The following is a 19,011-nucleotide window of genomic DNA, read 5'->3' on the forward strand; positions in this document are numbered from 1 at the left end:
ACAAAAAGCAAAAGCAGTTAGCTAAAAAGGAAAGAGGACAAACGAAATCCACGAATGATGCCGCAAGTTGAAATAAGCACTATCCGAGTGTGTATGCTGGGAAACGCCGCGTGGGCAGGGCTTTCAATAAGCAAGGTCAATCAAGATCGGCTACTGATGTGCTCAAAATTTTCGTGTTCACATGGTAATTTTCATCGTGAGGCTAACTGGTGCTTGCGTTGCGTGACTCCAATTGTGTGGGCGTTGCACGAAATCCAACCCGAGTTAGCTATGTTCGCGCCGAAATGTCTTGTCTAGCCTTAAAAAGGCATTGTAGGTGAGAAAATCCAGAATGACTTTCGGCGCCGGTGGTTGTTTTGGTCAGCGGTGCGTGACAGTTCGAAAAAATTTCGGAGGGCTACGCCGCTGCTGTCGTGTGCCTGTTTTCTGCGCTATGGAACCTTATGTGCACACCAGGAAGAAGGGGGAGGGTCCATGAAATAGGGAGATGTAATAACAGTGTTACTTCAGCAGAGAATGTGTTCTGTGCCTGCCTCGATCTCAGGGCAGTGAAGAACGGCCATTCACCGGCTCGACCGGCCTGATGAGATTTTTTTTTTGCAGCAGCAGCAGCAGCACCCTTCACCGTATGCGACGGAGGAATTAGAAGATCAATGCCGCGGCAGCATCCTTTGGCTGTCAGATTTATCGCGCTTGCACTGATCGCCTATGTCATATTCTTTTTGTACGACGTCAGGAAGTATACTGAGCCACTGTCAGTGATGACATCCTTATACGCCGGTGAGCGAAGGGCGCAAAATGACTCTGACAACAGCACCACACTCAAGAGGGCCACCACAGGTGCGTACGGCGCTAGGTACTCCGGAATTTTTCATTGCTGTTGTGCAGAAAGCACTCCGAAGAAATTGAAAAACCAATTTGTCAAGAGACCGGCCACAGTGTATGAAACCACGAAAAAAAAAAGCAATTTCAGACGGAACAAAAAAAAAACTGGTAGCCTAATGTAGGCATCTATGCATTCAAGTGAAGTTGTAGTTAAAGAAACCTCAGGTACGGGAAAATTGTAAATTTTTAAGGCATTAGCACTAGTATTGCCATCATCGAAAAATGTCACCGTCGTTGTTATGTGAGGCCACGGCCCGTAGTGGAGAGTAGTGCGAGCGGGAGCCCTTTACATTTACACATTCGTTTCCATAACTGTTGTCGCTTGTTAGCGAGCGTCCATTTCCAGCATATATGTTTGTTTCTGCGAGTAACGCTCCCCACCGTCTTAGGATCGCAGTGGCGAATGTCCCCTTAGTTCGTAAGTGGGCGGCGTGCTTTTTCGGTCCCGCGGCCAGATGTCCGATTTCGATCGACAGCCGAATAGTGGATCCAAGAACCCACGGACGTTTCATGCGGAAGGCCCCTGCACATGTGCTAAATTCTGCGTGTTCTTGTGTTTCTTTTATGAATATTTGTGTGTTTTCGGTGTTTTGAAGTGCGCTGCTTTCAAAGCCGCCGTGAGAAACAAAGAAAGCAGCAGTGTGGACGCGGTAAAGTGACTAGGAGAACCAGTGTTTGTGCGGTGCTCGACTGTGTGCAAGCGATAATCGCGTCTTAGCGGACATGTATTCTACCCCTGTAAATTGGTTTTTGTTGCAGTGTTAGCCTTTTGTGTTCTTCCACGTGTGCGTTTAATTGTCTTAATCAGTGAGTTCTTAACAGGAGCCAAGATATGAGGGCGGATCTGAAGAGGAGGGTGCATTGGCAGCAGCACAGCAAAGAGGAGGAAATAGAGCGACAAATCAGGGCCGGCTGGGAAGGCAGGCGAGCTCGCGGGTGAGGAGGATTGCGTAATCTGTTGTCATGTGTTTGACACCGCACCCTTGGCACTTGCTGTGTACATAGCTAGATTTTGCCGATGCGCGTTCGATACCACATTGGCGTGCATTTTACGCAACGCCGTCGCCCCCCTTAGACGTCTCCGGCAGGCCGGTCACAATCGCCGCGAGTAAATTCATTTCGACAGAAATCGGTCTCACAACCGGAATCGCAATACTAACACTTCCCTTTCCGCATCGATAGCATTGATGGTCTGTCAATTTTCAATCCCTTCTCTACACACATAGCGCGTCATTCACTTCCCGCAGGTAAACCTGCGGTCCGCAGAGCTTGGACCCCATTCCACCTCAGAAAGCGTGATGGACAGCCTGATCTGCCGAGGATCCTCTTCTGGACCACAATTTATGGCAGTTGGTTTTCAGACCTAACCAGGGGAGATCCTAACCTCGCGACCAAAGATTGCCCCGACCGCTGTTATATCACGAAAGATCGCCAGTCGTTGAACATCAGTGACGCTGTGGTCTTCTACGGCCATGACTTGGAGCCGAGCCTCATGCCGAAACAGCGGGCCCCGTACCAGAAATGGGTCTTCTGGTCCCTCGAGCCTCCTTGGCACACTCCAGTCCACAAGTTCAAGGGCCTCAAGCGAACCATAAACTGGACCTTTACTTACCGGTGAGCTCTCTTCGGTTTGTTGTTTGCGTCCCTCAGGAATACAGGAGCCCCTCACAGTTCCCTTCACGACGTTGTCTAGCCGCGCGGAAACCAGTGATGTAGAAAGAGCCTTCACGCCTTCTTTTAAAGTCCCTGCACGAATCCTATTTGGACTCCAGATGATGACAGCAGGAGTTGACTATTGAATGTTATAAGTGATTATGTTTGGAGCTATGTAGATCAGACAGGTCTCAGGCATCTGCCTGATCTGTGGACCTGATGTAACATTTAAGTGTCGCTGAGTTGGAGCAGTTCCCAGGAGAATCCGCAAGGCTAACCCCACCAGTAGCATGTAACAACCTCAACCTGTCTTCAAAGCCAGAATAACGTTGCATGATAAAGAAACCTATACAATCTGTGCTCTTTTGTAAACAGCCTTCGTTCAAAAGAAAGCTGGTTGTAAGTTTCCCTTCGATAACTGCCACTGATTTTCCAAAAATTTCGCGGCAAACATGGCGGCCTTTTTCACCAATTGTCCGCCGCCCTCACAGTAAGGCTTTTAAACACTCCGGTTGTCGTCTTGTCGAGCGTTGATAAAAAATCACGGATCAGTAAGAATCTCTCTCAGGAGCGCAACCACAAGCGATAACTGGTTTTGAGACGCAAACAAGTGCGTTCAAAAGAAAGGCTGAAACGTGCAAGGAAATAAAGGAAGAAAAGCGTAAATGTCACCTCTACAGAGACCCGCGGCTGTGGCTCAGTGGTTAGGGCGCTCGGCTTCTGAGCCGCAGTTCCCGGGCTAGAACCCTGCCGCGGTGGCCGCGCTTCGAAGTAGGCGAAACGCAAAGCCACCTGTGTGCTGTGGGATTTTAGTACGCCTTAAGGGTGCCCAGGTGGTCGAAATTAATTCGAAGCCCTCCACTACGGGACGTCTTTCCCCCTTGCTTCTTCCCTCCCACCTTCCTCCCCTAGTGGCAGAAGAAAGTGTCATAGCGGCTGTAATTGAAATGACTAACGCCACTACCGTGGTCAGCTACGCCAAACTTAGTATAAAGAATTTCCCTAGAGCAGGATCTCTATAGAGTCGGCCTATCTCTTTATGGCACACGAAGATAGAAACCTCGACGAAGAGGTAGAAATAATTTGGACAGCGGCTCCTGAGGAGAACCCTGGGAATCAAGCACCACACCGGGATGCTGGAGTGCTACAACGGCCGAGCAGGTGACACCCCTCAAAACCAGGATACCCAAGAAAAGCCACTCACAACCTACAATGAGACCACAACAAGAAGCAAACTAACCAGAAGAGCGCTCTCTCCCCAACATAAATTACTGACTAGCACCAACAGGCAGCCTGGACACAAATACAGGCACTTACCCTAATCCAGACCGTTTTGCTAAATTTATTGAAGGAATAAATACTCTCTGCCGCTTTTGCGGGCAGAACAACTTAAGCGATATGATATGGGCCTGTAGGTACCACAGACCTCCCAAGGAGATCCTGCCAGATCCCTCGCAGCCACAGGAAGCCTGGGACCTCCTAAGGACCACCGAGTCCTGTGTGGGGGGAATCGGTCGGTTGGAGACTTGTACTGGCCCACACTATCCCCGCCGCAAGGCCCTTAATTACTTCCCGGCACAATCCTGGGCCCAGAAGGCTGCTCAATCCAGCACGCGCACTCCACTACCATCCTGCCACCACGTTACCGTTCCGTCCTTGGCAATCGGGCCACCGCAAGACAAACTCAGCGCAGAATACACCCTACTTCGCCAAAGGATCGCACAACTGGGAGCTCAGATAAGTGTCACCAGTTTAGCAGACACGCACAAGCGCAAAAAACACGGACAGAGAAGAGACTTGGACAACACTAGCGCTTTGTTGTCCGCTTGTGTTGTCCAAGTTAAAGCGTCAAAGCGCTCGTGTTGTCCAAGTCTCTTCTCTGTCCGTGTTTTTTGGCGCTTGTACGTGTCTGCTATGAACCAACTAGCCCAAAGGTCTGTTCACCACTTTACTCCGGAGTTGCAGGAAAACATCTGTGCGCCTTCCTCCCAGCACATCTACACTGCAGCTACTCAAGACTAAAGCCCATAACGCCTATGCAGAACTCCGGGAGGCGACGCTCACAGCCAGACGGCCCGCTTCTGGCACACAACAGCATTTCACGCACTACTCTTTTCTTAGGACTCTCATCGGGAGACACCCCCTCCCACCTGCACTTCGATCCAAAATTCTAGTACCCCTCTCCCTAAAAACATGCACCCAGAAAGGGACGGGAATCGCAGAACAGACAGGACGCAATCCTTACACAGACAATTTGGAGATGACCCCAGTGTAGACTGTGTCGACGCGGCCACCTGTTTAATCGGCCTTCGCTAAGTTCTAGCTTTCAGAAACAATAACGCAAAACTTCGCATTGGCTGCTCAATTCTCACCGACTCTAAAACCGAGGCAGTGGAGGCAGCCGTTGCGCTGGCAATCACCTCGACGCCTGCCACCAAAATCATTTCGGTCTCTAAAACGGCTGTCCCTAACTTTGCCAATGGCAGTGTCCCCAAACACACCCACCGCCTTTATGCGTTCTTGGCATCCCCGACAATTCGTCACCCTTATTTGGGCACCCGCACATGCGGGCCTTCCAGGTAATGAGGAGGCTCACTTTCCAGGAGGCTCACAGGGGGCTCACGCATTTCCTAGACCGCGTCCCTTGGAGGTTGTCGCCCTTCAGCACGCGCCAACCATTCCCAGTCAGATGTGTTAGAGTTCCTGCTAGTCATATACTTATTTATGAGCAGTTGGAAACCAAATGAAAGTTGCTGGCAACGAAGGCAGCGTAGAAAGGCAGCAACCCTTCCAGACACAGGCTAGGCATCATAATTCGCAGCGCAAATACTGTTGCAAGTACCTTTACAACTACTTGGTCTCCGAGAGTAGCAAGGCATGATCCAAAGAGCACTCGCTCATGTGCACAGTTCACAACAGAGTGTACGGCAAGTATCGTTTTCATATTGATGGTTTATTACATCAACCGAACAAATACAGTGATAGAGCACACGAACAAAAACGCATATCAAAGGCAGCACAAACAGTAGCACTGTTTAAGCTGACTAATGTCAACGGTCCCAGTGCAGACAGGAAAAAGCCTACAAAACTGCTACAAATGTTGCCAGTTGGAAGATTTAAATGTACGGAAAACATGCTTCAATTAAGGCAAAAATGACATCAAATAGGCGCACGAAGATACAAATGAGGCATAGAGCACTGGCACTACTCTTCACATTTCATTTCTTCATTTGAAAGAATATAGCAGCTATGTTTACATCTGCATGACAAAATTAAAAACAGCAATAATCAACAAACTTGCTCAACGCTACAGCATTGCACCATACATAGGGCCTGCGCACAACCTCCAGACCTGCTTCTTGTCGCTAACCGGAGTAATTTGAAGCAATTCTAATCAAACTGGAACACACATGAAGTGCAGTTTACAGTGAAGTACACGGACATTCAATACAGCCAGTCCTCCATGTAGTAGGCACAGTATCGTGACGCAGCCATCTGGCTGCAGATACACAGACAGTGCGAAGTGCTTGGAACAAACCATCAGGTCTCGCAGCTGGCACGGCGTCTTCTCCAGGCTGAGGTTGCGGCAGAACTGCATCCACGTTTTGCACCTGACATGAAGCAGTGAGCACGTTATACAACTGCACCCAAATGAATGCCATATACTCCAAACGTCAATACGCTACGATTCCTTTCATCTCAATGCAGTACATTATTTTTTAACTATGGCAGTAAATTCTCGCGCCAAGCTGCCGCGCCTCAGAGTGCGGTTACGCTCGCCTGATACCACGCGGCTAACTGCTTTTCTAAGCTCGAAGAGTGACGAGAGCGAAGCAGCGAAATCAGTTTAAAACTACATTGACGGCCATGTATATGTAGAACGGCAATAACTACTGCTGACCGAATTCACTTAAGACCCCGTCAAGGCGGCGCACATACACGTGGCTGAGTTGCGATACTTTCAGTTGCGAGGGGATCCTCAATTTGGCTTCACGGTGTTAGAAAACCAATTAATGTCATGCTGGGAGGTGTTAGGCAGCACAGTTGGTTTTAAATAGGCTCTGCGGTCAGCAGAAGGGACGAGGTTGCTCCTGAGAGCCCGGTATCAAGTTCACGTTGGTGACAGTCGGCTGCACGAAACGATAAATAAAACAAATGGTGGGCCTTTTTTGCACACCTTAGGACTGTAAGTGCGTGCCCTGCGGTTTACTTAAATATCTCCGATAACATGAAGCCAATTACGCATGAAACGGTTACAGCTACGAAACAGACGCGAAAAGCCCGACAAAAGCACGTCTAGAGCAGACGACGATGGCAAGAGCTCACCTGTGAGAGTACAGCCAGGTACAGTGGGAAGCGGCGTAGTAAGGCACCGACGGTACAGTCCACGCTGTCGCAATGTGCCACGGAGCAAAATTTCTTCACATGCCGCGAGCTCACCTTCAAATGAAGAGATAAAGGCTTCAAACGAACACCGTGCGAGCGTGACACAACGACGGGAAAAGGTTTCGCACTAGCCGTACACCGAAAGAACCGATAGAACCAACAAAACTGCTGCAGCGGTGCGGCGGGGTGCAAATCTAACCAAACGGAGACAGAGAAGCGACGAGCAAGGACGACAAAAACGTCTCAAAGGGGCCATTTCGAGACCGGCGAGCTTAATTTACACGCTTTACCAGACGCGCCGTCGCGGACAGCTGGCGATAAGGAATCGCTTCGTAAGCTCCGCCACTGGTCGGGTACCGAAACAAGGACTGCAAAGTCGCGCTACCGCACGCTCAACAGGCGGCGCAAAAAGAGCATTGCCAACAATTACAAAATTCGGCGTAATGTTTTGCTAAAGTAATGTACCTATATTATTAGACGTGGCATTCAAATATTTATTTATTTGTTGTTGTTGTATAGCATTTTTATCTGTACTTTTGTATTTCTTTACATGAGTGTTTTGCCCCCCAAACTGGTTGTGCTGCAGTCACGCTAAACCGTTTTTGGGCCCAGCCTTGGCCACCATTCTACATCTGTTGTTGTTGTTGTTGTTGCCTTTGACAGAATGGCACATGCCCACACTGGGGGATCGGCCAAGAATCGGGAGGTAAAGGTTGCTATTCACCTGCACATAGTACTGGCAAAAGAAAAGCACACGGGAGAGCAACACCGGGGGAGTCTACCACAAGGAGGGCAGGGAGAGAGAGAAAAAAAGGAGTTTGGATTGCAGAGAGAGATAGAAAGAAAGAGAGAGAAAAAAAGAGAGATTAATTCGAAATATAGTAAAGCATAAAAAAAAGAAAATACTGTAAGCTTTAGCCTTGGCTGGCCTAGCACGAGCGCTCCGTCCCGCGCCACTGCCAGCTTCGTGTTCTTCGTCACACTACCCTCGGCAGTCCGCAGGGTTCACCACTTTCGCCATTGCTTTGGAACATCTTGCTATATGATCTCCTAAACATTCCTGTCCCCTCACCTACCCACATTCAGGCATATGCAGATGACACCATTATACTCATCTCTGGCAAAACTAGCCGCGAGTTGTCAACGCTGAGCTCAAACGTTTTAACTTTAAACCGAAATTGGTGTACCACATCCCGCGTTCAGTTAAACCCAGAAAAGTGTTCTTATGTTTTCTTTTATAATGAAGTCCCGGCGTTACACAAGCGTAAGCCGACTATTCTACTAGACACTTACAGTCTCAAGTGTGAACCGAGTATTAAATTATTAGGTGTTGTCTTTGACTCTTACTTAAGCTTTATTCCCCATGTTAATTATTTGCAGACGAAAATTCTTGCATCTACCACCAAGCTCCTTAACTGGTTCCATTTCCATTTTCGTGTTTCTCCTTCTCATATGCGCCAAATTTATCATCAGGTTATTCTCCCTACAATTACCTATGCCGCCCCAGCTTGGTGGTTTCATTGCCCCCTTTCTCGGCTATAAGAGATCGTGTTTTATCGCTTCAACGAATTCCCCTTCTGGCTCTTACTGGTGCCTATCATACTACGCGAACCGCTGCTCTTCATGTTCTTGCGAACGTTCTTCCTCTGCCTATCTATCTGGATCAGTTATGCGCAGAGTTTATGCTTTTCACGTTACGTCAATCCGTAGTGTACGGCAATACCTTTTATGACCCCTCTCAAATTCAACCTCTATTTGATCCCTGGTCCGACCATCCCTCATTAAAATTGAAATTTTCTTTTGTTGAACTCAGTTCTCAAGAAGCTGTATTCTTTTCTTGTCAACGTGCCTTCTATATTTACACTGATGGGTCTTTCACTCCTCGGTCAGCTGGTGATGCATTTGTTGTTCTTAGCTCAACAGAAAATATTGTGTACGTTCATCGTCTCTCTTTAGAACCATCCTCTAGCGCCTATGCCGCTGAGTTTGTAGCCTTTCATGCTGCTGTTGTTTATGCTATTCACAACCCTCCCTCTACGCCGGTTCATTTTTAAACTGATCTCTGCTTTCTGCCCTGTCTTCAGTTAATTCTTACAATCCGATTATTATTGCCATCAAGAAATATCTCTATCGTTTGTCTTCTCTAGCCCCATTTCTTTTATTTCATATCCGGGGTCATTCCGGAATTTTCGGCAACGAGCTAGCCGACCAAGCTGCTGGTAATGCTGGGTAGTTTGGAAGTTTATATATTTATACCCTTTCACGTCGTTGCGTGCGTTCCCGTTTACACCGTTCTCCACTTCTATTATGGAGCATTTTTTGGCGCGAGAATAATGGTGGCACTGAATTATTCAATTGGATCCCTGATACACTTAATATTCCCCCTATTCATCTACCTAGGAATCCTCTTATTACTTTACTTACTGGGCATGGTAGATTTCCGTTCTATTTTAAAAAAATTTGGCCTGTCTCCGTCTTCAACTTGTTCCTGTGGAATGTTATGCGAAAACCTACGTCTTTACTTCCGGGACTATTCCGTTACTGCTTCTTTAGTTTCTAGTTTAAAATCTCTTTGCTCATCCGACATCGCACCATATGCTTACACCTCCCTTCTCCGAAACCCTGCTGCTTGTGCTCTTCTCCTGCAAATGGTTCACCTCATAAGTAGTACAATTCCAAATTATTCACGCTGATTTCTCTCTTTCCTCTAATCTCTCTTCCCCAAGCTTTGCACAGCGGAGCGCCCCGTGCTCCTTTATTGAGCATAGGCGGCTTTGTCGTGGCGTGACTGTGACTGTGACTGCGTCCTTGACTGTGTGACTGTGACTCTGTCTTGACTGTGTGACTGTGACTCTGTCTTGACTGTGTGACTGTGACTGTGTCATTGACTGTGTGGCCGTCACTTCGATCTTGTCTTGTTTTGTTTTGATTATGTTTTTATTCTTCTGATTTCTCTTTTGTGGCCGGCACTGAGTGCTTTGTTAGACTGTTACTGGGACCATGACTTTGCAGTGACTTCGGTTTTCTCTTTTTATTATTATTACTTATTCCGCGGACTGCATGTTGTGCTTTGGCTGTCTGCCGGCGACTAACTTTTACTGTGATGAGATTTTTGTTTTCTCTTCTTTTGAGTTTTTTTTACTGCTCTGTTTTCCGCTTATTTTTTCTTCTTTTTTGGAACATTTAGTTCTTTTTGATTTATCTTGAATTGGCGTTAAGACTGGCAAAGCTTTGCTGGTCCAGGCATCCTCTCTCTTTCTTTTATAATTTTTTTTACCTTTTCTGAGAGGACCAATCAAAGGGTAAAAGGAGACATACAGACGAGCGAAATTGGACTTGAGAGGATGGTGGGACAAGAAGGAGAAAGTGGTGAGGTGCTGGCTGCCACGATGAAGGAGAGGGCTCAACGATTCCTAGACTGCGAAGCTTCCGAGCCGCACTTCCCGACCTTATGGCCCAGGTCACTGACTCGGTCCTTAAAGCCGTGCAGCCCTGGGTCAGCACCCAAATTCAGAACGCCACTAGCTCCGATTCCCCTCACCTCAAACGTAAGACAGCCTCCCGCCAGGCAGCGAAGGAACACGGTTCAGGCTCGGCAGCTGTTGGGTCGGTGCGGCCTCTTGCTGGGGTTGCGCTGGCTCCCGGCCAGGGCTAGACCGCTCCCCCGTAAATAAATAGAACATCATGGCTAGCACATCTAATAGGAATGATAAAAACCTTGAAAAATTCCAAATCATTCAATGGAACTGCAGGGGTTTCAGGGCTTGGAAAAAACGGTCACACCTCCAGCTCTACCTGCAGTCCCTAGGTGACATGCCGGCACTCGTTGCCCTGCAGGAGCCCGGCATAGACGCTAAATTATCAGGCTACAGCACCTTTCAGGGGGGCCCCTCTACGTGCATCCTGGTGAATAAGGCTTACACCGGGGTTCAGGTCGACTTAGACTTGAGTACCGAGCAAGAATATACAATGGTCCGGGTACTGCCTCTCAGACGCCGCGACCCGTCAATACATATCCTCAACATATACTGCCCTCCGCATAAGCCGCGCGTAACTTTTAATGAAATCTTCCTTCGCGCGATAAAAATGGCAGCCAAAGAGCCTCTAGTGATCGTTGGAGACTTCAATGCTCCCAGCCTTCATTGGGGCTACCACTTCGTACAGGCAAGAGGACGTAAGCTGGCGGAGCTCATCTCCACCCTCAGCCTCACGTTGCTCACGGACCCGGCGTATCCCACCCGAGTGGGGAATTCGGTAACCCGCGACACGTGTCCAGACCTTTCTCTCGTCAAAAATGCTAGAGCGGCTGCTTGGGAGAACTTGGGAGATTCTCTAGGCGGCGATCACCTCCTTCTCCGGATTACACTCATGGCGAAGGCAGCGCGCAAAAAATGGGGTCAGGCCAAGCTGACCGATTGGCACAAATTCCGAAATCACACTATCCCTCCCGTACTATTTTCCGGCGGCTACGCGGAGTGGGCTAACCACATATACAACATTCAGAAACAACACGTCACAACACTACAAACCACCGAAGAGATCCCCGCAGTGGACACCCACCTCCTGCATTTGTGGGAGGCGCGCCGGAGCTTAACTAAACGGTGGAAAAAGCAGAAAACTAATCGCAAATTACGCGACCGCATAGTCAAACTCACAGAGCAAGCTGCAGCGTATGCTGCCGAACTCTCAGATTCAAATTGGATAGCACGCTGCGACGCCGCAGCTCATCAGATGAGCTCGAAGGGGACGAGGCGTCTCTTTCGCAGTCTAATCGACCCCTCTCAAACGAGAGGGGAGACGCAAAAGCAGCTCCGGCGGGCTCTGCAAGGGTATCAAGGTACGACGGCGCAACTTGCGGACACTCTGTGCGACAGATATCTTTGTCGTACGGAGGACCCGCCTGGGCCTGAGTACATGTACTCTGGCAGGCCTAATGAAACACTTGATGCCCCTTTTGAGTCGCACGACCTTAAGGCGGCCTTAGCAAAAATGCGCCGGGGTACGGCTCCGGGACGGGATCACATAACAGTGAACCTGTTGGCGAACCTACCGGACTCAGCCTACCTCCATTTATTAGAATACATCAACCAGATCTGGGACGGGCGTCCACTCCCTCCCGAGTGGAAAACGTCACTTGTGACGTTTATCCCTAAAACAGGTAAGGCCGTGAATACGGACAACCTGAGGCCCATATCACTGACCTCATGTGCGGGCAAGCTTATGGAGACGATGGTTCGGGATCGCCTCTCTCCATACCTGGAGAGTAAGGGCTTCTTTGCAGTTACCATGTTCGGGTTTCGCCCCCACATGTCTGCACAGGATGTCCTTCTCCAGCTGCACAGGGATGTAATACGACCCACAACTATGCAACACAATGACAAAGCCATCCTCGCCCTTGATCTGAAAGGAGCTTTCGACAATGTTAAACACGGAAGCATCCTGGCCAACTTGAGTTCTACCGATTGTGGGGCTAGGGCCTACGCGTATGTAAGAGATTTCTTGACTAATCGCCAGGCCTTTCTTCGGATTGAGGGCGAGGAATACGGCCCTTACATGAGGGGAACACGGGGTACCCCTCAGGGAGCGGTGTTATCACCGCTCCTGTTCAACATAGCTATGATGCACCTCCCAAGCCAACTGGCCCGGGTGGAAGGCATTCAACACGCGTTGTATGCAGATGACATTACAATTTGGACCACTGAGGGGAGCCTTGGGGACATGGAGGCCCGCCTTCAGCAGGCCGCTTCCATAGTCGATGCGTATGCCATTGACTGTGGGCTCCAATGTGCTCCAGCGAAATCAGAGTTTTTGCATGTCAGAGCGAACCCAAAGGATAGGACAGCAATTCACATCTCTCTGTCAGGAGGTCCTATTAGAGAGGTGGAGGAGCTCCGTATTCTGGGCCTTTTCATTCACCACAGACTCAGACCGGACTCCACCATTCTGAAACTCAAGAGAGTAGGCGAACAGGTAGGGCGCATGATCCGCCGCGTTTCCAACAAGCGGGGCGGTCTGCGGGGCAGGGACGCGCTTCGGCTCGTCTATGCCTTCGTGACTAGCCGGATCCTCTACGCCGTGCCATATCTCCGCACTACTAAGCAAGACGAGGCGCGAATAGACGCCGTCATCCGCAAGGCAACTAAGCGAGCCCTGGATCTCCCGGTGGCTACCTCTAATGCCAAACTCAAGGCATTGGGGGTGCTAAACTCCTACCAGGAGCTGCGGGAGGCCCACCTCGTGAACCAATACACGCGGCTCATGCAGACGGCCCCTGAGCGCCGCCTGCTAAACCGCTTACACATCCAACACGACTGAACTCCAGAGGAGGCGGAGCGTATCCCAGTACTGTGGCGCCATATGCTCTGGGTCTCCCCGCTCCCCCGTAACATGGACACCGACATGCACGTAAACAGGCGACAAGCGCGGTCTCGGGCTCTTGAGAGACAACACGGCTCCCGACCCGGTGTATATTATGTAGACGTAGCAGGCCCATCGCCCACGGGATTTTACACGGCCGCTGTCGTTCACCAGGAAATGCACGTTGATGGACTCTCTTTTCGAGCCCCGAATTCAATGCGAGCCGAGGAAGTAGCGATAGCGCTTGCTGCCGCCCACGCCAATTCGAGAATCATCATTACGGACTCCCGAAAAGCATGTGATCATTACTTGGCAGGGGAGATCTCCCCCTTAGCTGCTTGCATTCTAAGACGGACTGCCACTGATCCAACACCCAAAAGAATCATTTGGGCACCTGGCCACCAGGGCTTACGAGGTAATGAGGCCGCTGACGCGGCTGCCCGAGCGCTTACTCACCGGGCTCCTCATCCCAGCTCTTCTGGCTCGGAGACTAACCAGCCGCTGCTGCGATTCAAGGAAATTATAACGCATTATAGCGACATCCACCGCCTTTTCCCGGCCCCTGCAAAGGGGCTGAGTAAGACGGAGGAGCGAACTTTAAGGCGCCTGCAGACAGGTACTCTACTCTGTCCTGCAATCTTAAAGCATTACGATCCTAACACGGATGGGCGATGCCCACACTGTGGGGAGACCTGTGATATCTTCCACATGGTGTGGGCATGTACTCAAAATCCCCACCTCCCCCCTTCCCCTACCCCTTCCAGAGAGGCATGGGAGACTGCCCTTCTCAACTGCTCCTCGCTTGAGTCCCAAAGGGCTCTGGTGAAACGGGCTAGAGACGGGGCATTGTCATGCGGTGTCCCGGACTAGGGACGCCGACCATGTAGCGTGGCCAGTCTGTGGCTCCCAAACTCTATTTCAGAAATTAAAAGTTTTCACCACCACCACCATGTCCCCAGGAGCCGACGGCCAAGGCCCCGGCACGCGCCCAACGCCATGGGCGGGGGAACGGTGTCGTCACGTGTGGGCAGCGTCTCGGGTCGGTGGGTCAGGTTCAGTTTGTCGTGTCGAGTGGCCTGGGCGGTGGACGGGGCGGGGCAGCAACGGCGAGATTGGTTCCTGTCTAGAAGGCTGGGGAAGAGCCGGGCAACGCAGGACAAGAACTCACGGCCGACGACCACGGCTGACGCATGCGGCGGGGCTCCAGGACCAGGATAGGGATGAACTCCGCACCTCACGCCAAATGTTACGTGACGGCCAGCCGAAGAATAAGACGGGTTGATCGATGGCTATGAGATGATTTATTGGCCGCTGGCCTAGCGCAAGCGCTCCATCCGCGCCACTGCCACCTCCGTCTTCTTTGTCACAATATTTTTCAAAAAAAAAGAGGGCTCGTATTTTCTCCAGTGCCTCTCCTTGCCGTCGGAAATTTTCACGGCAAGCTGCGCACATTTTACCATATACAATCAAATGAAAAAACTTTCCGCTGTCGACCTTAATCATTTATGTACCTTCTATTCTTAGACCAAAACTATGCCAAGAAACAGACGGAGTTTGCCCCGTCCAGCTGTTCTTGAGCGGACCTTTTCGATATTCTTTGTACTGAGCTTTCCAGCGTCGCGTTCTGCATTTGCGCAGTCGTTATAACTGAAAACTTAAAATAGAAGCTGTGAGTTAATTGTGCGACAAAAGGCAGAAATTACAAATAATGTCCTTTGTCTGTTTGTTCCATTTTGTTCCTTCTACACAACGCAGGCTTGATTCGGACGTCCTAGACTCCTACGGCGAGCTCATAGTCAAGAAACCTAGCAGTCATGACTACTCCAAGAAAACCCTGGAGCGCCTTTGGAGAGGCAAGTCTAAGATGGCCGCATGGGCTGTCAGCAGCTGCAACACGTCGGGCAAGCGTGAGCACTTCGTGCACGAGCTGCGCAAGCACATCCATGTCGACGTATACGGCAAATGCGGCGACAAGCGCTGCCCTCTCGGAGGACCACTCGCCTGCTACCGTTCTCTTGCCAAAAGCTACTACTTCTACTTGTCCTTCGAGAACTGCATCTGCAAGGATTACGTCACAGAGAAACTGTTCAAGCTGCTCCAGTGCGACATCGTCCCCGTGGTGTTCGGCGGTGCCAACTACAGCCGTGCAGCACCACCGGGTTCCTACATCGACGCCCTGAGCTTCAAGACCCCGAAGGATCTGGCGCTATACCTTAAGAAGGTGGCCCGTAGTTTCACCCTCTACAGCAGCTTCTTCAAATGGAAAAACAAGTACCGGGTCAAGCCTTGGTATTACTACACGTACTGCGCCCTCTGCCGCAAGCTGCACAGCGGCTCTTTCAGGGAGACATCGGTGCTCCCAGATCTATTTCACTGGTGGAACACTTCGTCACATTGCCGTTTCTGGAGCCGAGATACTAACACCTTACGCGAGTGATAGTGAGTCAGTTCAATGGTGCGCTACCATGGCAGGTACACACTTGCTCCTCCGGGTACAGACCACGTCCAGACAGCGGCGAGCTACGGAAAGCACGGGAAGACAGTGTAGGCAACCCCATCTACGTGAGCAGGAAAATGTATCACTTTCCTAGTAGAGTGAGTACTGCTTTTAAAAGAGAACTACCACCGCATTACCGCATGCGCTGCAAATTGAAATGAACGCAAATGTACAGTACTTGTCATCGTTGTGTAAAAGAGTGAAGTGTTGATTGTAAGTGGGCTAGCCTTCATAGTTGGTGCCCCAGATTGACTCTCTGACTTCAGGGCAAGGTGCACACGTGCAATTTGTTTCTAGGCGCACGACCTGCGTGCGTGCGCGACGCGGACTGCACACCCAAGTGTTTCACTGCTTCGAATTATTGGTGTCATGGGAAAGTAGCGACACTAATGCCCACAATTGAGTGAGAGCGGTATTTTGTTCCATTTCGTTTTCTAGTGCGAGCGTATTACGAAAGTAACCGATAAAAGGGAAGCATTCTTAGATTATATTGTGTCTTGCATATCGATGTAGGCATGAAAAGCAACCCGTGAAATTATGACCCGCAATTTTCAAAACAGATCAATCAGTTGCCTATTGACGACAAGCAGCTTGTACAAGGCTGCATAAGGCCTTCGCTGGTATCTGAAGGACAATTCCAGTAATAAATAAAGGCGAAAAGTAAACGTGTACAGCGCGCGACAACTGCGACCGAGGGTGTGTATCGTGGTCTGGTAGCAGTCGTCAAGGTCTCATCGCGTTACCTTGGCGTTTCCGTGCAGCCATCCCTAAGGTCGGGCTTCGGGTTGAAAGCTAGAGAACTGCCTAACCGGCTCAGGGCGAACAAAAAATGCCTGCGGCTTAGATCAGCTAACCCTGGTTATGCAAGTAAAAGTCATGCCTGCATAACCAGCGTGAAGTCACGCTGCTGCCTATTGCTGCAGTGCCGCGTGTCTGCGACAACGTTGTCACCGCTAACGCACGCAGCCCGCATCTATATCTCATCACCGCGACGTAGCTTAAGGCACGTTTGAGGTGTCCACTTTCCCAGGGGGCGAGATATGTGCCTTTCCTTTGCTTTCGAAGCTCCCGCTCTTCATCGGTTCATGGGTTTCGGCTGCCCGTTTAGCGCGTTTACGCTCTCTATCGATTGCATTGTCGACTGGATGATCAGACTCGGCCCGACGTCTGCGAGCACCCACTCTTGAGGACGTCCTCTCCGGCTTACTCGTTTCGTCAATAGGGACACACTGGATAGGCAGCGCGCAGCGGCCGCGGCGACGGCGGAGCGCGCGGCTGCAGCTTCCGCGGGTCACGTAGTACGTCACGTGGTTACTTACGCAGCTCTGCTCCTCCTGTTCGAGGTCATTCGTGCAGACACAGCTAAATCGGAGCGGCTAAGCTAGTAAATCTTTCGCTTTAAAAAATAACGCTTGTCTCATCAGTCCTTATTAATGAAAATAATCTGGTTTTGCAGTTTTGAACCGATGATGCATTACCATGTAATTGTGCGCGACAATGAATATATGCGGGAGGAGGCTGGGTGCTTAGTTATTCATCATAAACATGGCTATGCCCTGAGGTCTTCCTGATCGTAATAAACGCAGATTAAGCCTGTACATAGTTTTTTTTATGCTCTAAAATACCCCCAAAAGCACTCATTCCTGTTGACTGAAACTGGCATTTCTGGAACTCAAAACATAGTGAACAAGGGTTGAGGGGACGCTTCTGTCCACTGTCCAATGAAACGACAAGAGGGCCTGTCTTCGTCTGACGAACACGAGTCCCCTTGTCGAAACGATGGCTGGCGAGCTGATGCTCTTTCTCGATACTTGTTCACTTTGATTTGTGCTGCCGAGAACCCCACCTTGCTGTCCTCTATATACCGCGAATCTCTGAAAACTAGCATTTTAAGTTCGTCCATTAGCAAAAGAGGTGTGTTGAGGGATCAGAGTGCCTAGCGTTAGTGCCGCATTACAGAAATGCTTCCCACCGGGTTTGCCCAAGGAGAACAAATAAAGGCAACAGAGGAGAGTTTGAGGAAACTGATGTTTACTGTTTCTAATCTTATATGTGCCACTGTCTGTCCTGTGTATCGAGACTACAGCAGTAAGCTCACACACAATGATGAGAGGTACACCTTTTCTGTGGTAACCAGGGCTGGATAAACAACCATATTAGGTGGTCGAATCCGATGTATCTCGCTAGATATGTACCATTACAGCAGCTGTGAAGGAAATTAGAAGCACTTATGATTATTGCTATGTTCACTCATTATCACATGACGGCTCGAAAGGTTAGGAAGATGAAAAAAACACATCAGCCAACTCCTTCTCATTGCATATGGACATACACCACTGTGCCGGCACGCGTCCTGAGTGGCCACATACGAGTGGCGTTAATGGGCCCAGAGCAGCGCCGTTAACCTATTGACGAGTCCGAACAAGAGATAGAAAGGGACGTAGTCGTTCCAGATGAGACACATACACTCCTGGACGGCAATGAATTGGCGCCGTTCGCCGGCACCGCTGCCGTCGCCGCCCCTTGCAACTTGTATGCGCAGTCTAGCGACGGTGACGACGATTGGGGACATCCCATGCGACAGCGGAAGTCTGGCCCATTGATCTTACTAGGAAAATGGAGGTACCAGAGATAAGCGCCCTGGTCCCGAAAGCCAGCCTTTGGCAATGTACGAAATGTGACATCGTGAAGGTTTTTCAGTTTCAGTTTTCGTTTCTCCTTTGGAATTTCGTCTTTTCGTCATTCTCGTCTTTTTTGCACGGCAGTGCCTACCTGTTGCACCCTCAACTGGATGATTGTACCGGCAGGGTCTGCGGAAATGGCCTTTCAGAAAGAGTGGTCATTTGCATTGCAACGGGACGACACTAGCTGACGACAGGACGTCGCAGCACACAGCTCGCACGGAGCCTTTTGTGCGTAGCTGTTTGTCGTCCCGTTGCGCTAATGTCCACAACGCTGTGCTGTATTGCGATGCACGTTACCGCGCTCTGAAAGACAGGTTACACCATCAATGCGGGATATATTTAAGAGAGAACCGGTGGAAACCTTCACCAGGCAGCGGGCTTTGCAGTGACCACATTACCGAATGATCTTGCGATCGCACCGGAGCGAGGGCGCGGCTACTATTTGGTGAGGTGCAGACGGTCTTCTAGTCCACTCCATCATCTCCAAAAAGTATGTTACTGCTCTTCCAACCGGGTGAATTAACTGCTGCTTTGTACTTACGAAATTAT

General features: G+C 50.0%; 1 protein-coding gene across 1 annotated transcript; it reads left to right on the forward strand.

The window, feature by feature from the left end:
• The first annotated feature begins 734 nt into the window (after positions 1-734).
• On the forward strand, positions 735-15,718 carry LOC149343474 (lewis-type alpha-(1,3)-fucosyltransferase-like). Its single transcript, XM_089542405.1, has 3 exons — positions 735-840; positions 2,133-2,499; positions 15,037-15,718. Exons 1-3 carry the CDS (start codon positions 762-764, stop codon positions 15,716-15,718), a joined length of 1,128 nt encoding a protein of 375 aa, XP_089398531.1. The 5' UTR covers positions 735-761.
• The last annotated feature ends 3,293 nt before the right edge of the window (positions 15,719-19,011 follow it).

This window comes from Amblyomma mixtum, chromosome 5 (assembly GCF_055824585.1).
Source record: "Amblyomma mixtum isolate Tamu chromosome 5, ASM5582458v1, whole genome shotgun sequence".
Lineage (NCBI taxonomy): Eukaryota > Metazoa > Arthropoda > Arachnida > Ixodida > Ixodidae > Amblyomma > Amblyomma mixtum.